The 18383-nt window shown below is 29.8% G+C and overlaps 1 protein-coding gene across 1 annotated transcript; it reads left to right on the top strand.

Moving 5' to 3' along the window:
• The first annotated feature begins 12895 nt into the window (after window positions 1-12895).
• On the top strand, window positions 12896-17695 carry LOC129960062 (NADH dehydrogenase [ubiquinone] 1 alpha subcomplex subunit 8-like). Its single transcript, XM_056073124.1, has 4 exons — window positions 12896-13004; window positions 13093-13232; window positions 13749-13924; window positions 17344-17695. Exons 2-4 carry the CDS (start codon window positions 13104-13106, stop codon window positions 17567-17569), a joined length of 531 nt encoding a protein of 176 aa, XP_055929099.1. The 5' UTR covers window positions 12896-13004; window positions 13093-13103; the 3' UTR covers window positions 17570-17695.
• The last annotated feature ends 688 nt before the right edge of the window (window positions 17696-18383 follow it).

The raw sequence follows: 18383 nt of genomic DNA, 5'->3' as shown, positions 1-18383 counted from the left end.
CTCTTAGAAGAATTTAAGAATGTTTAAGAATTGTTTGACAGCTTACTATATTCTGTACATTCAAAAAAATGTTGAATAATTCCTATAATGTAACTTGATTTTCCCGTAATATGATGCATTGGTTACTTTAATTAAGTAATGCCTTATATAGATATCAGACGCCTTTCTTCGAGAGTCGCTATTGTTGCTGATATAGTCTTTGGTAGCATTATTCATCCACATAAATTTCTTTATAAAAGCTAGAACATATTCTCTTTTCATTAAGAATGCTTTACTTCTAACAGCTGTTATTAAGCATAATTAATTTTCTTATAAATGTTTATAAGTTTAAGTGAAAAAAAAGACCGTATACACGAAAAAAAAATCCCTTGACAATTTTAAAACTTCATGAATAAAAATTTTAAAAACATGGATTGCGAAAGTTTTCACAGAATATTTTTAAACGTACTCGCCTGAAGGATCCTCAATAATGGGGACGAGATTATTCCAATACAGTAGTTGGTTCTCGCTTCTTTGACGTATAAAGTAATGGTATGGATTTCACAACCACCATGTCTATGACAAGACGTACTTCTGATTGGATGGGATGTGCTGTGATTAATTAGGGTTCAACAATAGTTTGTATCACATTGCTGTTTGATAGTCATTCATTTCACTCCAAACACCGCAAGAAAGAAAGCATTGCACTTTTGCGATTACACTAGAGTAATATTCATTAATTATTCAAAAAAAAGGATTGGTCCAATAAATAATTTAAGTGAAATTAACTAAATGTGTTTTTAATTCATAAAATGTAGATTAATTTGGATTAGATTTATAATAATAACAACTAATAATGATAACTTATACAAATGATGGCAATATAAATATGACAAAAAACATCAAAGACAATCAAATAATAAAAAAGTAATGAAGGATTTCATATAAAAGAAAAAAGTATATTTCCAAAAAAATATTAAGCAAAAAAAAATTGGGAAATATTACGAAAATCAGATCAAAATTAATTTTCTTAGCATTATGATAACATAACATTTTCTTAACATTAAATGATTTTACTTTTAGTCAAGTTTTACAGCATCATGATGACATTAAAAAAACTGTGTATCCGGGTAATGTATTTCAAATTGCACGCTGATTTTTGCTGTTATGTAATTTCACTATCTGATTTGTCAAGTAAACTGCTTCGATAATAAGCAGAATCTCTGTTCTTTTTTTTTTTTTTTTTTTTTTTTTTTTGCGTTTAGCAATAGAAGAAAATCACATGATTAAATGTTTGATAAAATAATAAGAAGGGTTTGAATTTCATTGCAGCTATAAAATCAATTGTTGAAAATGATGCAAACAAAATATTTTGAAGAAATTTCCAAAGTTCAGGAAAAAAACTGGAAAATTAAACTGGAAATTAAATCAGGAAAAGTAAACTGGTTTGATTTTTACAGAAAAAATGTTAAAATAGGGTAGAAAATAAATTTGTGCTAAGTATATTTGATTAATTAAAATTCTAATCTCATAACTTTTATTCTGTTTTAAAAAACGTTTGGAAGTGAACATTCTCACCTTCCGAAATATATCTTTTGCTAAATTTATATCTTATGGTTTTTCCTGTGAAGTGTCGACACATATATAAACGAAAAAAAGAAACCCTATTTTTTTAAGGTTTTCTTATTATGAGGTATTTTCAAAAATATAATTAAATTATCCTTTTGAAATATTTAATTCGTATAACCCTTCCTTGTAAAATTTACAAAGCTATTTTATATTCCATCCATGAGTACCACGATCCATATTACTAAATTCTTAAATACAGTTTTACCGATTGCTGCATAAATAACTTTTTCATTTACTTATAATCAATGACTGTGGCACAATAAAAAAAAACTTGAATAATAAGTTTTTCCAATGCTTTTACTCAAAAAGTGAATGAATTTTGACTATACGAACGGATTTTCCATTTTACAATATAAATGAAAATCACGCCAATTCATTTGAACCGACAATTTAAATGCTACAGATTCTCGTTTTTCATGCAATTTAATTTAAATGGTAATTACCAGAGAGTTCGTGAAAAGTAACGCATTTATTTAGTATATTCCAATAAATTCAATTAGAAGAAACAAAATTTTGTCAATAAATCTGAATTGAATATTACTTTGATTTTGCTCATGTTTAAGTAAAAGTAGAAAAAGCATTTTCTGGAAAAAAGTTCTTTCAATTATATTCTGTAACTCACAAAATAATTGAGAATTGTTTATTGTACAAAAATATAGAATTTAAATGATAGAATTATAGCTTAATTACTTTTCGTCTCTATTTTGTACTTTCTCCATTTACAGATTGGCATCAGTCGCCTTGCATTATTATTGGCGAAAAATATAATTTTAATGGAAATGTCAATTCAAACAATTTAAACAGCTCAAGATTTTAGGTTTTCTGGTAGATTCAGTGGCATATTTCTTACTGAATAAATTAAAATCGCTTGACCAAAAGATTGCCACTGGAGGGTCGATTAAAGAAAATTATTATCCCTAAGTTTTCAAATTTATAAATTTATACGAAATACAAATTAATAAATTAAAAAGTAATAAGACCACAATGTATATTCACATTAAATTATTAAAATCATAAATTTAAATTAATTAGTAATATGTTGATTTATTTAATAAAGTATTATTATGACTAATAATGTTATATTCCATTTCGTGGATCCTGTTAAATGATAAATTTGAATGTTAATGTTTGAATTGAATTGAATTGAATTAATTGAATTTGAATGTTTGAGTTTGAATTGAAGCGTATTTCCTAATAACCAATTTTAATAGTTTAATGCTTTGACTTGTAAATAAGAAAATCATTAATTTGTAATTATATTTAACACTTCAAAAAGATTGTATTTTAGTCAATTGCTTCATCATGCATTTATATTGCAATAAAAACTAAATAAAATTTAAAAATTCTTACAAAGTTAGTGAAACAAAAAAAATTAAATTATAATAAATCTTTAATATATTGATTCAGTTAAAAATTCGTTGAAAAGTGAAATGGAATTAACCAACAGATGAAAATGTGAGACTTCATCATGTGCTATCTCTAGGGCCACAAAATTCCTAAATTCCACACCGAGTATCCGTACACAATACTATAAGTTTTATGTTTATATTTTTGTCATATAATTAAAAGAATCGACAATGGATTGTAGATGATTTCACATTTACCAACTGAATTCATAATTTGATACACTGCTGGAATTTTAAAAAAGATTATATTCGCATAAATTTATTCAATTTACTATATTTTTGAGATAATATAAATCAACACAGTATCAAACCGTTGTCGAATTCTATACAATTCTATACAAATTTTGAAATAGATTACCTAATTCTTTTAGACACCTAACTCATTGTATTTCTAAGTTGTATTAGCAGCATATAACAATCAGATATAAAAACTTCCACAGACGTGAAATTTGGAGCAAATTAATTTAAAAATCCTGTCAATTGTCATGTGAAGTTCGCGTATTTAATTTACATTTGCGACTAAAAAAATATTTGTAACGATGGAAAAAAAGGTATCTATCTATTGGTAAAAATGTATTCCATATCCTTCGAAATAATTCTTTCACAATTGGAATGAATTTTAGCCAACGGTTTTTTTAATCATCAAAATATGCATTAAAATCATTTTTGTGAAACCCCTTTAAAGTTCGTAACGAATTTGCTTTTAATAGGCTCAAATGATAATCACTAAGAAATAATTTCAACCGTAGAAAAAGTAAAAATCACATGGTGCTATATCAAGTGATTATAGGGCTTTTGGAATTGTATTTGATAATTTTTGGTCAAAACTTCACAAATAATAATAGCCCCATTATCGATTTGTCAAGCCCTTAAATTATTCCTCCATATTTTCTGTTATTTTCATCGATTTTCATATAGGACCTAGCTTAATGATGCTTCTAATTGTTTAATGACGATCACTAATAGCAATTCTCTGATTTGATTGGCATACAAATGTTAATAAGTGGATGGTCGGGATTTATCTATGAAGTATTCTGTACCTTCTTTCGCCATCTTATTCTCAAACATTCTGTGTTTGACAAATAGCAATCTATGAAGGCTTTTGTAACATTTCAGATAACTTTGTAGCAGTAATTGCTTTAGGCAAGTAGATTTTATTGCAATCTGAATTAGGTTCACCTTTTTGGAAAATTGACAAAGTTTGTATTAATTAAATTCGTATCTCATTAAAAATATATCTATTTTCAGACGATAAAATAAAATAAATTCCTGAATGCTGCCAGATGTTTATTGAAATCATAAAAATGTTTGATAAAAATTTAGCGATCAAATATATTACAGATGAATATTAAATTAAACATTCTGGATTCTTTTTGATCGCATATTAATTCATGAGTTTTCGAGACATCGAGTTCACAAACTGATTGATAAACAGGCATAATTTTAGAAATCGTTTTTGTTTTTGTTTTTTTTTAGATTTGGAGAAGTTTAAGCTTAGAAATTCTCAAAATGCTTTTAATATTGCTTTCATTTTGAATGTTGACGTTCTCAGTCCCTGTAGCTTCGAATTAGAGGAATATAAACACTTTGTTTCTCATTATTTTGATAATGCTCCTTTTTAAATTTCAGTACTTAATTTCAAGTATAATTGGGATTCTCTTTTTTTTTTTTTAGTCTTTTTTTTTCTTTTATATTTTCTCACTTTCTTCTTTCCCGTTCTTCTCTAAAAGACCTCACTATAAAAATAAAATATTTTAAATCTCTACAGTAGCAGTAACCTTACAATGCCGTACCGCAGCAATATCATAGAGCTTCTTGTACAAAAAACTTAGAGAGTTATAGAGCTTCTTGTAAATATATGCAGTATACAATATCAGTTTTCTGTGTACATTTTGAAAGTGAGGGCCCAATTTTTATTTTTGTAGTGTAGGATAATAACAATAACAGTGTCACTTAATAATTACAGCATCGTAGGTAAGGCCTTCAAAAACTCAACCATTTTAAAGGTTCTATCATGCTATAGCTATGCATTTCCTTAAAATACATTAATTCAGTAGTGATGGCTTAAAGACTTGCGAACATAAAATATATACTTTAGAAATTCAGAATTATCTAGATAATTCTGTACCCAGTTTCCCAATCCTTAGTATTCACCAACCCGAAATCATTTTTTGAAACTGGACAATCTTTTATAAATTTCTATGGCGTGCATAAAAATTAAAATCAAATCAAAATTAAAGCTACTTGTATAATCGTAAAAATGATATAATTTTTTTAGATATAATTATGTTTACAGTAGCAGTCGAAAGTATTCGTACACCGTATTTTGAAGTGGTCATCGCTTCATAGTATTTTATTTATTATACTACGACATTAAACACAGATACCAGGCCTTGCATCCTTTATTTTTGAGCAATTTCATCAAAAAAAGTTTTCTTGTAAAACTATTACAGAAAAAAAATATAAAAAATAGAAATTAATTATTAAAACTTTTGTGTCAAAAATATTCGTACACTTAAGAAATGTCCCTAAAATTATATAATTTATCACATTTTAATACTTAGAAGGATATCCCTTCGCCTTAATTATTGCTTTCATTCGACTTGGCATTGAATCTACTAACTTCTTTGTGATATCTGGTGTAATTGGTGCCCATTCTTCCAATATGGCGGTTTTCAGCTGATTTTTATTTTTTACTTGTCGATTTTTGATTTTGTCGTCTAAAATAGTCCACAAATGTTCAATAGGATTCATGTCTGGTGATTGTGGAGGTGTGTTGAGTCTTTCGGAAGTGTTATAAATACCCAGAGCTTAGCATTATGAGCTGTACTCTTAGGGTCGTTGTCTTGTTGAAATATGTAGTTAGTTTGAAGACTCATTTGTGAAGCGCTAGAATTCAAATTACTTTTTAGAATGTCAATGTACTTTTCGTGATCCATAATTTCATCAATGATGTGCAATTTACCCACTCCATGTGCGCTCATACACCCCTAAACAAGAATGTTACCACCGCCATGCTTTACTGTCGCACTCAAATTTTTTGGTTGTAGCTCTGCATTCTTTTTACGCCACACTATTTGTCTGCCATCAGATCCAAACACGTTAAACTTGCTCTCATCCGAGAATATAACCCTGTTCCAGAAATCAGGATTTTTATTAACATGTTGTTTGGCGAAAAACATACGTTTCTTTCTATTAACTTCCGAACACACAAAACTTTTTTCGAGATACTCGACCATGGAATCCTGATTCGTTAAAAGTACGGCGTATAGTATTTACCGAGATCGAAATTCCCTGTTTGAGGAGTTCTGCTTTTACTGCCGGGGCACTCAATTTTGGATTTTTCTTAATCAATCTTACGAGTAAACGTCTGTGCTTACTGCTGAATATTTTTGGGCGTCCACTTCGTGGAATATTTTAAACAGTATTGCGTTGGCAATGTCAATCTATAACACTCTGCACTGTAGATCGTGGTCTTCCAATAGCGATATCTTTCTTAAAGAGTTACAGTTATTATGTAGTTTCATTATCAGTTTTCATTCAGCAAGAGAAGTTTCTTTTCCCTTCCGAGCCATCTCAATTTAAAGCTGTATGATTAACAACAAAAAATGCGAGTTTTAAAGCTAGTAAACATAAGAATGAAACAGATAACGCGGTAAAAGTAAGAATAACATAACATCTCGCCAAATATATTCCCACAAACGATATTTGGCCCACAAATTGTCTTAATTTTATTATTTTACAACTTGAAATGTGGATGCACGAATACTTTTGAAGCACGAGGTTTAGTGGTGAGATTCAAATTCTCACTCTATCGAGAAGCTCTTTATGACCAAATCTAAAAATTTCCTCTTAAAAATTCAAATCATTCATGCAAGAACTTGAAAGACATTAAGATTTTTTGAAAATTTCTATTAATTTTTGCGCAATTTCAATTTTTATCCACTTTTGAAGTTAGTAATTTAAGTGTACGAATACTTTTGACTGCCACTGTAGGTCTGAAAAAATATGAAATCACTTTAGGATCTGAGAGACACGAATCCCTCTGGACAAAGAAAAATTCATAATACTGCAAGGATAGACCAAATACATTAAAAAACGTTCCAGAGAAAACTCGCAAAGGAAAGGGAAAATATATAAATAAGATGAGGTTATCCAATTGGAGTCTGAAAACGACACTCTATAGAACAAGCGTCTAATATGATGTTCGATTCCATATTTACTATAGCTTGTGCAGAATCCTATCCCCCCTCACTTCCAGATGTATGAATTGCAAAAATGAACTCATCAACTTTGTTTGAAATAAACTACCTACATAAGAAGCTTATCTAATTAGATCCACCCTCATACTTCCGGATACCTGAGGTTTGAACTGCCCAGGTGAACTCATCATCTTTGTTTGAAATAAACGATTAATTTAACATATTCACTGTCACGACTCGCACCATCTATCGTATGAGATTAACCCTTCTTTACCATCTCATATTTAAAGTGAAGAAAAGATTAGCTAATTTGATGGTTCGGTACAATTAGATAGCAGTGTCAACCATAGATGGGTCAAGCAGCAATCAGTATGTGAAGATCTGTAAGGAAAAATTCGTCATTAATTAGTAGAAAAACGATGAGAGACGAAATGTCATTGGAGTTCGCTATTAAAAGAAATACCAGAAGATCATAAAAATGTAAAAGAAATCTATTCGAGAGCCGAAGGACGCTGAACTAATGCAGACTTAGAAATAATACATACTTTTTTGCTTCTCCTATGCAGATAATTTGATGCCCTCTTATGGCTGAGCCCTGCACTGTCCGTGTGAACTCATTAACTGTAGTTGATATCAGTGACCGTCAAGTGATATGTCAAGGAGAGAACTGATGAGCGAACAAAAGAGAATGATTATAATAAAATAATTAGCATAATAATAAGTACAGAAATTAGAATAAATCTAATAATTTTAAAATATCACTCTCAATGCTTATTATCTGCAACCTAACTGAGAATTATTTTTCTTTTAAGTTTCATTTATTTGCATTACAGTTTTCACTAATAATAAGGTGTATGTATGATAACAATGTGTAATCTCCGATAATAATATTAATAATAGTGTATGTATGCTCGAGCTCTTGAGTGTGTGCATAAATCAAAATTCAATTTTAGAGGTAAGTAAAAAGATCAGTAATAATTTAAAAGGTAAGTAATAATACACTCATGTCCAAAATTAAGGTCACAAAAAGGTTTTTCAAAATAATTCTAAATGGCTACCAGTAAAATTTAAACAAATTATATTTTATATATTGTGAAGGACTGGTAACACGATATTAACCTTTGTTGTGGGAAAAAATGTTGTTTAGCATTAGTTTTTGAGGAACTACTGAAACTAGACCGTTTAGGCATCTGGGATTTTTGCCTGTAATTTTGTGAATATTGCATTAAAACAAAAAATTTAACCTGTTTCCGATGAGAATGAGTTCTCATAATCGTTTAGACGATTCCTTGAGATGGAGAGCCGTTGGCAGGCTTGAAGCTGAGCAGTCTCAAGCGGAGGTGGCTCGATGGTCACAAGTAGCACCGAAAGTGGTATCCAGGTTGTGGAATCAATTCCAAACAAGTGGTACTGTAACCAGGAAGGCCAGCCAAGGCCGTAACAGAGCAACGAAGCCTGCAAAGGATCGCTATTTGGCATTAAGCGCACGACAGCATAGGCTGACAACGGCTCCTCAACTTGCTCGTGTCCTTGCTGCTGCGTCTGGAAAAAGAATTTCCAGACAAACAGTATACAGACGTCTTGCAGAGAGGGCCCTTTATGCCCAGCGACCAGTTGAGTGCGTCCCTTTGACTGCATCCAACAGAAAAGCCCGGTTGTTGTGGTGCCGAACACATCAGTCTTCGGCACAGCAAGAATGGGGGCGCGTTCTTTTCAGTGATGAGTCGAGATTTACCATACAGAATGACACTCGTCGAATCTTCAACTGGAGAAAGCGAGGAGCTCGATACATCCCTCCTACGTAAAAGAAATCGACAGATTTCGTGGCAGAGGAATCCTTGTCTGGGATGGCATAATGTTGGTCAGTCGTACACTATTACACGTCTTCGATGCGGGTACTGTCAATGAACATCACTATAGGAATGAAATCCTTGAAGCCTATGTGAGGTTGTTTCGGGGTGCTTTTGGCCCAGACTTCATGTTTATGGACGATAACACGCGTCCACACAGAGCCCAGATCGTTGATGATTTTCTTGAGGAAGAAGATATTCGACGTATGGACTAGCCCTCGAGGTCTGCGTATCTCAATTCTATTGAACATGTTTGCGATGTTCTCGGAAGAGCCATTGCACAGCGTAACCCCCCCCACCTAATACCCTCCAAGAGTTAAAAGCCGCGCTTTTGGAAGAATGGGCTTTGTTGCCCCAAGCATTTATTGGCACCCTCATAAACAGTATGAAAGCTCGTTGTGAAGCCTGTATAGCAGTGCACGATGGTCACATTCCAAATTAGACAGGCTTTTCCCGAGATAAATGTGGATTTTGTGCGATAAATGTGGATTATTCTCCCTTTATCTCTGATTCATAATGTGACACTTTTTGATATACCCTGTTTCTTAATTCCCAATTAAAATCTTTTCCACGCTGTTATGTATCTATGTTCTTTCTTCCATTGTAGTGTACCTCTGTGCCAAATTTCGTGGCAACACAGTGAATAGTTTTTCATTTCATGTTTCAGTTTTCATGTTTCAGATTTCATGTTTGTGACCTTAATTTTGGACATGAGTGTATATAACATTAAGATTTATTATTAGTAGAATTAATGTGACAATTAAGGTTGTTTTGTTGCAGCCAGTTTTCGATATGCGTGATTATATTTTCCCTTATTTCATGTTTCTGACAGTTCATGAAAATTTGTGTGACATTTTTAATGTCACACGGATTTTTTTTTTTTTTTTTTTTTTTAATTCTGTGGTCACTGGGTCTTTCTTGATTTCTGGTCACATGAAATATCAAAATATCTATCTATTGAACTGAAATATATCTAACATAATATCTAAAAATAGCAAACTAAAACTAGTTAATTTAGAGATGTAACTAGAATATAGCTAGTGTGACTACAGCCATAAATATCGCTTTAAGAAGATAGGGGAAAAAACATATCGAAATAATAAATATTAGAAAAAATATTTTTAAAAAAGGTACCATTTTGAATTCATTTAAATCTTTTGTGTAAAAATTATACTATTCGAAAAATTGTAAGGTCCCCTTATTACTACAACTTTACATGCATAGTTTTAGAAATCCTGCTATAATACGAGTTTTCTAAATCAATGGGTTTAAAAAAATTTTTAATTTAAAATTTTTTTCACTTTTAAAGAAAACTGAACAGAAATTCTTCGGGAAGCAGTGACTTATACCTTTAATAAATAATAAGCGAGTTTAATTAATCCATGATAATAATATACCGAGAGGAAAATGCAGTGAATGTCTTTCGTTTCAGCGCTTTAAACAATAACAAAGATTGTAGAAGCAAGCGCTAAAATTGAATTAATTTTTGAATGATTTGCATTCATCTTGAGCTGTCACAATTCACTTGTCCGTTTTTCTTTAAGGAGAGTCAATAATATTCAAAGGGGGAAAGCGTGACTTACATCTAGCAATCATTTTCTTGAGGTAGCTACAGATATTTTTTATATTCGACCATTTTCGTTCTTGCATGTTTTGTACGCCCTCCAGAATCGAACTGCCGTACCTGCATCCGTATTCATATCGTAAAAATTTAAAGGTTCAATATGTATTTGCGCTACTTTTATAGATTTTTACCTCTCATTAGTATATAAAAGCAACAACGGTAATTTTAATTGAACAATAATTCCTTCATAGAATATTAAATTATTTATGTGATTTTTCTCTATTAAAATATAAATAATGTATTAAATGCCATGCAAGCAATTATATTGATGAATTTGCATTTAATTTATGTTTATTACCATTAAATCTCTATTGTAAATACTATGGCATGTTATCACAACATTATGCGAAGTTGAACTTATGCAGCACTGATTCTAATTCTTATTTAAGGAAAAACACTTTTCAATCTAATTCTTTCATAAATAATCTTCTTATATTACTAATAAGAATATAATCACTTCAATATATTTCATTAAATATATGAAAAAGAAAATATTTCGAATTAGGTTGATATATATATGTGTGTGTGTGTGTGTGTGTGTGTGTGTGTGTGTGTGTGTGTGTGTGTGTGTGTGTGTGTGTGTGTGTGTGTGTGTGTGTGTGTGTGTGTGTGTGTGTGTGTGTGTGTGTGTGTGTGTGTAATATTTTTCGTGTGTGTGTGTGTAATATTTCTCGGAATCCTGTCGGCTTTTTTAATATGTAATATTATTTGTTGTGGAGCAGAATGCAGTTTGAAAACAGTGAAGAGACTTTTAAAAATTTTAAATTCTTTTTAATATCCATTGGGAAAGCATAATTATTTACAAGCAGAGACGCGGACAAGACGTCCGCCGCAGCGCAGTACAAAAAGCCAAAGTGGGGAAGAAGGGCTTAAATAAATTATCCCTCGCCTTATATAACCTTAGATTTTGATAGGGAAAATATTTCTTCACAGTACCAATATATTAATAAGATTCTGATAGGGATTTCTGACGCATGTTAATCACATGTAAGAAAAACACAGGGATCTTCTAAGAAAGAATGTGCTTACTGGACATTTTTACCCCTTCACGCCGAGCGTGAGCGTGTGAAAAGTATCGGCGTTTAGCTGACTAAGCAATTTTATAAGGCTTCTCTTGAATTAATTAAGTAGAGAAAGTGGAATTGGATCACGAAATAAGAGAATATTTTTAGAATGAAGTTACTATGGGCTAAATTAAGATAAAATCTTGGAAATTAATTAAGTTGAAATTAAAGTTTAAAATATCATTACATATATATATATATATATATATATAAGAGAGAAATTGTAATTGGTCTGCAATTTGGATTGCAAATAGTCTGCAGTTAACATTTCCCTCTTATCATATTAATCAACAAATCGAAATTCTTGAATCAAAACCAGATTAGTTAGAAAAATTTAAATAATGTTTTAACTAATTTGAATCCCTTAAATCCAGGATTGGCACAAACAAAAGAGGAGTTTGTTGCTACATTGGTTTGCAAAACTTGATACGAAGTTCGTATAGTAAAATAATAATGTATTGCATTTAGCACTTTATTAAAATGCACAAAAAGGTGTGATTTAAGATGTACATGAAAATGATAAATAATTAAACTATTTTTATACCTTCCATGTGTCAATAGCAAAAGTATTCTTCGCTAAAAAATAAAAAGGATGGCTATATAAGCTATGTAAAATACAACTTGATGTGCAAATTATTAGAATATATGATTTTTGTTTAATTTTCTTATATGTTTTATAGTAATTTATTAATGTTATAATTTAGATTTTTTTTTTTTTTTTTGTTCAGTCTAATTAAAGATGGATAGATAAAATATCTAAAATCTAGTAAAGATCTAGTATCTAGATCTAGTAAAGTCTTCTTGACTATACTAGATCTCAAGTACTTTTTTTCCCTTAAGTTTTTTTTTTTTCAATCTTGTAGTGAGACCAAAGTACTGTATTTATATAAATTAGTGGGCTAAAATTCCCAAAAATATTCATATTTACGTATATTCGGAAATAAAACAAAGGTCCGTGGTGCGTAGCCTTTTTTGTTTGCCCTCTTTACAACCCTCAAGGGCCACCTTTATATAAATCATTGTCCTGAAACCAGTTTAAATGGAAAGTCTAAAAATATATTAACCGAAACATTATATGCGAATGTGATAAGATTAGTAAAATGTTCATCAGTTTGTTGATAACGACAGCAATTGAAAAAGTCATACGTCACTCATTGAAGTGAAGAGCTAAACCAAAACCAATCAAATAAGCAAACTCGTATTTTGCTTTAGATGTGTGTTTTGGTCTTCTGTTCTTGGGTTTTGTGAAGGTTATTGCATTTTTAATCGGCATTTCTTTTTATTTATTTATAATAAATTTTATTCCTCATATTAAATTAATTTTTCTATTCTTTGCAGCAAGAATAATCATGCCCTTTACAGAAGACTTTTATCTTCCATCAGCAGAAGAACTAAAAGTTCAAGAATTAAACGTATCAACACCGACTTTAAAAGCTGGTGCGATTCACTTTGGAAAATACTGTGATGAACAGTGTAAAGTAAGTATATTATTTTAGTTTCTAACAACCTAAGGTTAGGATTGTTAGGGTTTTTATAATATTGACTTATTTTTAAAGTGAGTTTATAGTTTCAAATCTGTCTAAAATCAAATTTTAAATGCAAATAAATTATAAATCTAAATTATTTTTCGATAAAATATATTTTTTTATTGCTGTATACATTTTTCTAGTACAATTAGATAACTCTATCCAAAATATCCGTTATTTTCTATAGTCTGGCTACCAATTACCACAAAAGGGTGTAAGTGCAGCAGGCACCACTGGGGCAAAGTATTAGTTACTTTATGTCACTTTTTAAAAGATATAGCTTAAGGGAAATAATAATACCTGCCCCAGGTACCACTGGGCTTTTTTCCATAGGTTTTTTTATAATTACATTAAAGCTATTTGAAAACCACTAATATTTAAGAATGCAAGCAAATATTGTAAAATTCAAACAACTACAATTCATAAACATATAGTGGTAATAAATGAGCTTAATACATTTTTATTTAGGAATTTATGCTGTGTCGCAAAGAAGAGAATGATCCTCGAAGATGCCTGAAAGAAGGAAAAGATGTCACTGCTTGTGGAATAGAATTTTTTCAGAAAGTAAAGCAGCATTGCAGAGCTGAATTTGAACGCTATGCTGATTGTCTTGAATGGAACAGTCCGTCAATGCAAGTTCAATAGTAAGTTTTGAAGTTTAAGTAATTTAACAAAAAAAAAACCTTAAAATTTATATTTTTTTAAATAATACATATTATATCAATATACACCTAAAATTTCTGACATGTCATTCATGCTTTATTATTCCATTTTGCATATCATACTTTGTCGATAATAATAAATCGTAAAAATTATTTTGAAAAGAATCTTTCAGTGAATACCAAATTTACATTGCCAGTGTCCTAATTTTTATTCTTTTCAATTCCTATTAGCATAATGTCTTGAGTTTATCATCTTTACTGAAGATTTTTTTTTTTTTTTTATGAAAAATAATTGTTATTGTAAAAAAATGAATAAAAATAGCAAACAACTGCCAGTCGGAAAGTTGCATATATGTAACACAATTGCAGTCTATATAATCTTGCTAAGAAACATTTGATTTCGAACTATGTTATCAACATAGATTTTTCCTGCCTTCTCTTCAGTTTTAATTCTTAATGTTAAAAGTATGACTGAAAATATAACATTTTATTTTTAATTAATATTATATTACAACACACACATATATATATATGTAATGATATTTTAACTCTAATTTCAATTTAATTAATTTTCATAATAACTTCATCTTAATTTAGCCCATAGTAACTTCATTCTAAAATATTCTCTTATTTCGTGATCCAATTCCACTGTCTCTACTTAATTAATTCAAGAGAAGCTTTGTTAAATTGTTGAATCAGCTAAAATCTAACTTTCCCACACTACGCGTGAAGAGATAACATACCGCTGATCAAGCAAATTCTTTTTTAAAATCTGCCTTTGTTTCCCCTACCTTCTCCGCGCCTGTAATGAAAATCCCTATCGAAATCTCATAATACATTAGCACTGTGAAGAAATGTTTTCCCTATCAAAATCATAGGTTATATAAGACCAGGGATAAAATGTCCGAGAGCTCTTCCCTCATTCCTTTCTGTGCCGTTCTGTGTGCTCGTCGCTTGTACATATGCTTGCTTCTTCATAATGAAATAAAACGACGTCACAAAATTAAAAGTATCTTCATTGTCTTCGAACTGCATCATGCTTCACAACAAATAATATTATATATATATATATATGTGTGTGTGTGTGTGTGTGTGTGTGTGTGTGTGTGTGTGTGTGTGTGTGTGTTCCTGTTTAACAGTAGGTGCAGCAATGCTTTCTATTCAACAGAACATATTTTTAAACAATTGTTTCTTTTAAAGATCTTGTATTTTGATAAAATACATTAGTTTCTGTATGAAAAATTATTCAGTGCTGATTGTTTTAATAGTTAAAAAAAGTTTGTTATATTAGACTATGAAGACTGTTTGATGTCTTTCTTTGTCTATTTTTAAAGCATTAGTTTTATTTTTATACATAATATGGCTCTTTTGTATATGAAATATGCAAATATGAAGAATTATAATCATCTAATAATTCATCCTTTTGTCACAAAAATAATAATTTTTACTTGTCTGTCTTTGAAAATGATTATTCAAAATTGCGATAATTTAGAAAGATGAAGTTTGGAAAATGTCTTTGCAGATAGCTCGCAAATTTTGAACAAAATCCATTGGTTGGAACTCGATCTATCTAACACATTCTTGTGAATATAACTTAAAAATGCAATACATTGGAAGAGTGAAATGTGGTATCTGGTTTTATCTCCACAATTTATTATGTGATGAAATAATTTGTGAGTGTAATAGCACAGAAATTAAAGTATGTGAATTCATGTGTAAGCATTAATGAAAAAATTGGAACTAGCTAGTCGAAATGAAATTAGGTCTTGATATCAAAATTGCTAATTCTATCAAATTTTATATTCAAATGAAAGATCAACGGGAAGAAACTCTATATATGAATTGCATTGGCATAAATTGAGCCCAAAATGGGTCATTTATATTGTAAAAGTATTATAGCAAGTCAAAATGGTCAAGTGTGGTTTTAGTATAATAAGAATATTGAAATAAAATATTGAGGAAATGTTTTTGTCTTGATGAATTATAAAGATTATTCTATGGAAAAAAAAAAAAAAAACTAGCTTTATACCTAATATAAATACTTCTATCCAGCATTTCATTTCCTGTCAGTGTATAATTCACTCTTACTTTAAATTTTCAAATAATTTGGAAAAAAAAAAGAAGAAAAAAAAACTAATAGGCTGAAGAAAACCTCCATCTTTCCAATTTTAATATTTTATCTTTATTGTATCAAAGTTTATAGAAATGTTATTGATTCAAATAAACACTAAAGGCATTAAGGCTTATATTGCATATATTTCAGTTAAGCTTAGTTTGAATTTCCATAATTTTGGAATAAGATATAATTAAATACAACATATTTTGAAATAATGCATCAAACCTAAAACTATGAATTGTAATTTTCGTTTGGAATTGTAGAGGATCTTGATTCTATCTATATCCATGTTTCCACCATCTACAACATACTTCTGAATTTTCAATTAAATCTATATTGAACATTTTACAGCAGATTGAGTGTAACATGCTCTTATTTATCTGTTGTATTCTGTTAAATGTTCTGTGAAGTTACTGGAAGGATGTTATATGCTTATTGTTTTAAGTAGTCCCACTGAAAATCTAGTTGGTTTAGATTTGTTCAGCATGAAAGTCACACTTTGGCCTTTATTTATCACTGAAATATGTTGAAAAAGCTTTTTTTTTCTTAGCATCAGAGCACCATATTGAAAAGAGAAAACAGTTTCATTTTGTTTATGCCCTAAACATATTAGGGAAATTCTTATTTACCAAATGAATATTAAAGGTACTCTATTGTTAACATGCTCTCTTAAAGGTACTCTATTGTTAATGAGACACCTTTCGTTACAAAATCTGTAAAATTCTCCAATTTTCTAATTAATTTTTGATCATCTTCTCTTTAATTGCTGTGATACACTTTATGATTAGAATTTATAAGAGATCTAACTGCTCTCTAATGATCTAACTCATGTAATACATAATTTTATTATGCCTAGACTTCACAGTCATAGATGTAGCTGATTGGTTTTTCACCATTTGTAATAAAATGGACTTAATTATTCATTTTTAAAATTTTTAAAAATTGTTTCATGTATACAGAATTACATGTTTTAATTTGAATTGGCCTTACTTCAATAAAATTTTGATTAAATTCACTCCTCAATGCAATCTTATCCTATATTATACATGTTCATTGTCATCCTTACAGCTACACCCTTGCCTCTATTCTAGAACATGGATGTGTCTGAAGTATGAGGTAGTTTTGCATTCAGTACACTGGCTGTAATTATATGACTAACAAAAAAAAAAAAGAGTAAAAGAAGGAGAGCCTTTTGTAAAGTCCCCCCCCCCTGCTAAATGCAGGTTTTTTTGTTTTTTTTTGTCAGTTTTGTATAAGAATATAAAATATACTTTTTTTTTCATAGTTGCAGAAAGACTCAAGCTGTGTTAGACAAATGTATGCTAGAGAAACTTAACATTGAAAGACCATATATGGGATATTTTACTGAGATTCGGACTCACAAGACAAACCGTCCTCACCCTGGACCGCCTTTGCCCCGCAAAGAGTACACAGATGACAGACCTTCACTACCACCAGACTATCCAGTAGAAGATGCTAAATTTGGTGCTGCCTGGTTTATCTACACATAAATTTCTAAGATTTATCTACTCATCTTATGTTCTGTTTAACAACTGTAGGAAAGGATCAGTTTATTATAAAAATATGTATTTGTGTAGTACAGAAATATGAACGAATAAAAATTTTCTGAATAAGATGATCTTTGTTATGTGGTTCTGCGAATCCCATAATGTGCATGGAACTTGTCAAATTTGAACTTTTTATTTTGAATTCGTTGCTGGTTTGAATTTTCTTTAGTTCAGGAATTTCGAATTTACATGATTTGAAAAGTAAGAATGTCTGTAATTTAAACTGATTTTAGATCATCTATCTACTGAACTAAGAATAATACCTATTAGTTATCCTTAATTAAATATTTCCTAGTCATCATAGAGGAATAATTCTTAATCTGCTTTGAAGCTTTTTTATTGTTAAGTATGGAAAGATTCTTTTAAAAGCTGTTTTAAAAACTTTGGACTACTTAGATATAAATATTACTGTATAATTTGTAATTTTATTGCACCGTTCTTATAATTTAAGTATAATATAATGTTTATTAAAATAATTTACTTATTTTGAAATTATATATATTTTTTATATTATTGAGGATTTTTAATTCTAATTATTTTGTTTTTTTATTGTTAAATATCTAAAATAAATCCTTTGTTTATCATTTAGAATTTTTTTTTTCCTTTCTCTTTTACTGTTAGCATTTTTAGACCTAGTTCATACATTTGTGAGTTTTTATTATTATTATTATTAATGCCTGGCATGCAGTTAATGGTATCCAAAAATCAAATTTGTAGTTTAGTCGTGTTTTATCTAATCTCATCACTTCAGGAAAAA

Source organism: Argiope bruennichi, chromosome 2 (assembly GCF_947563725.1).
Source record: "Argiope bruennichi chromosome 2, qqArgBrue1.1, whole genome shotgun sequence".
NCBI classification, from domain to species: Eukaryota; Metazoa; Arthropoda; class Arachnida; order Araneae; family Araneidae; genus Argiope; species Argiope bruennichi.
The sequence above is the reverse complement of the archived record's forward strand: the minus strand, read 5'-3'. Positions and strand labels throughout refer to the sequence as shown.

Excerpts from the sequence above, each read along its gene's own strand:
- LOC129960062 (XM_056073124.1), top strand. The coding sequence starts at position 13,104 with ATGCCCTTTACAGAAGACTTTTATCTTCCATCAGCAGAAGAACTAAAA. Across the intron at positions 13,233-13,748 it reads ACTGTGATGAACAGTGTAAA|GAATTTATGCTGTGTCGCAA; the intron begins GTAAGTATATTA and ends ATTTTTATTTAG. Across the intron at positions 13,925-17,343 it reads CCGTCAATGCAAGTTCAATA|TTGCAGAAAGACTCAAGCTG; the intron begins GTAAGTTTTGAA and ends TTTTTTTCATAG.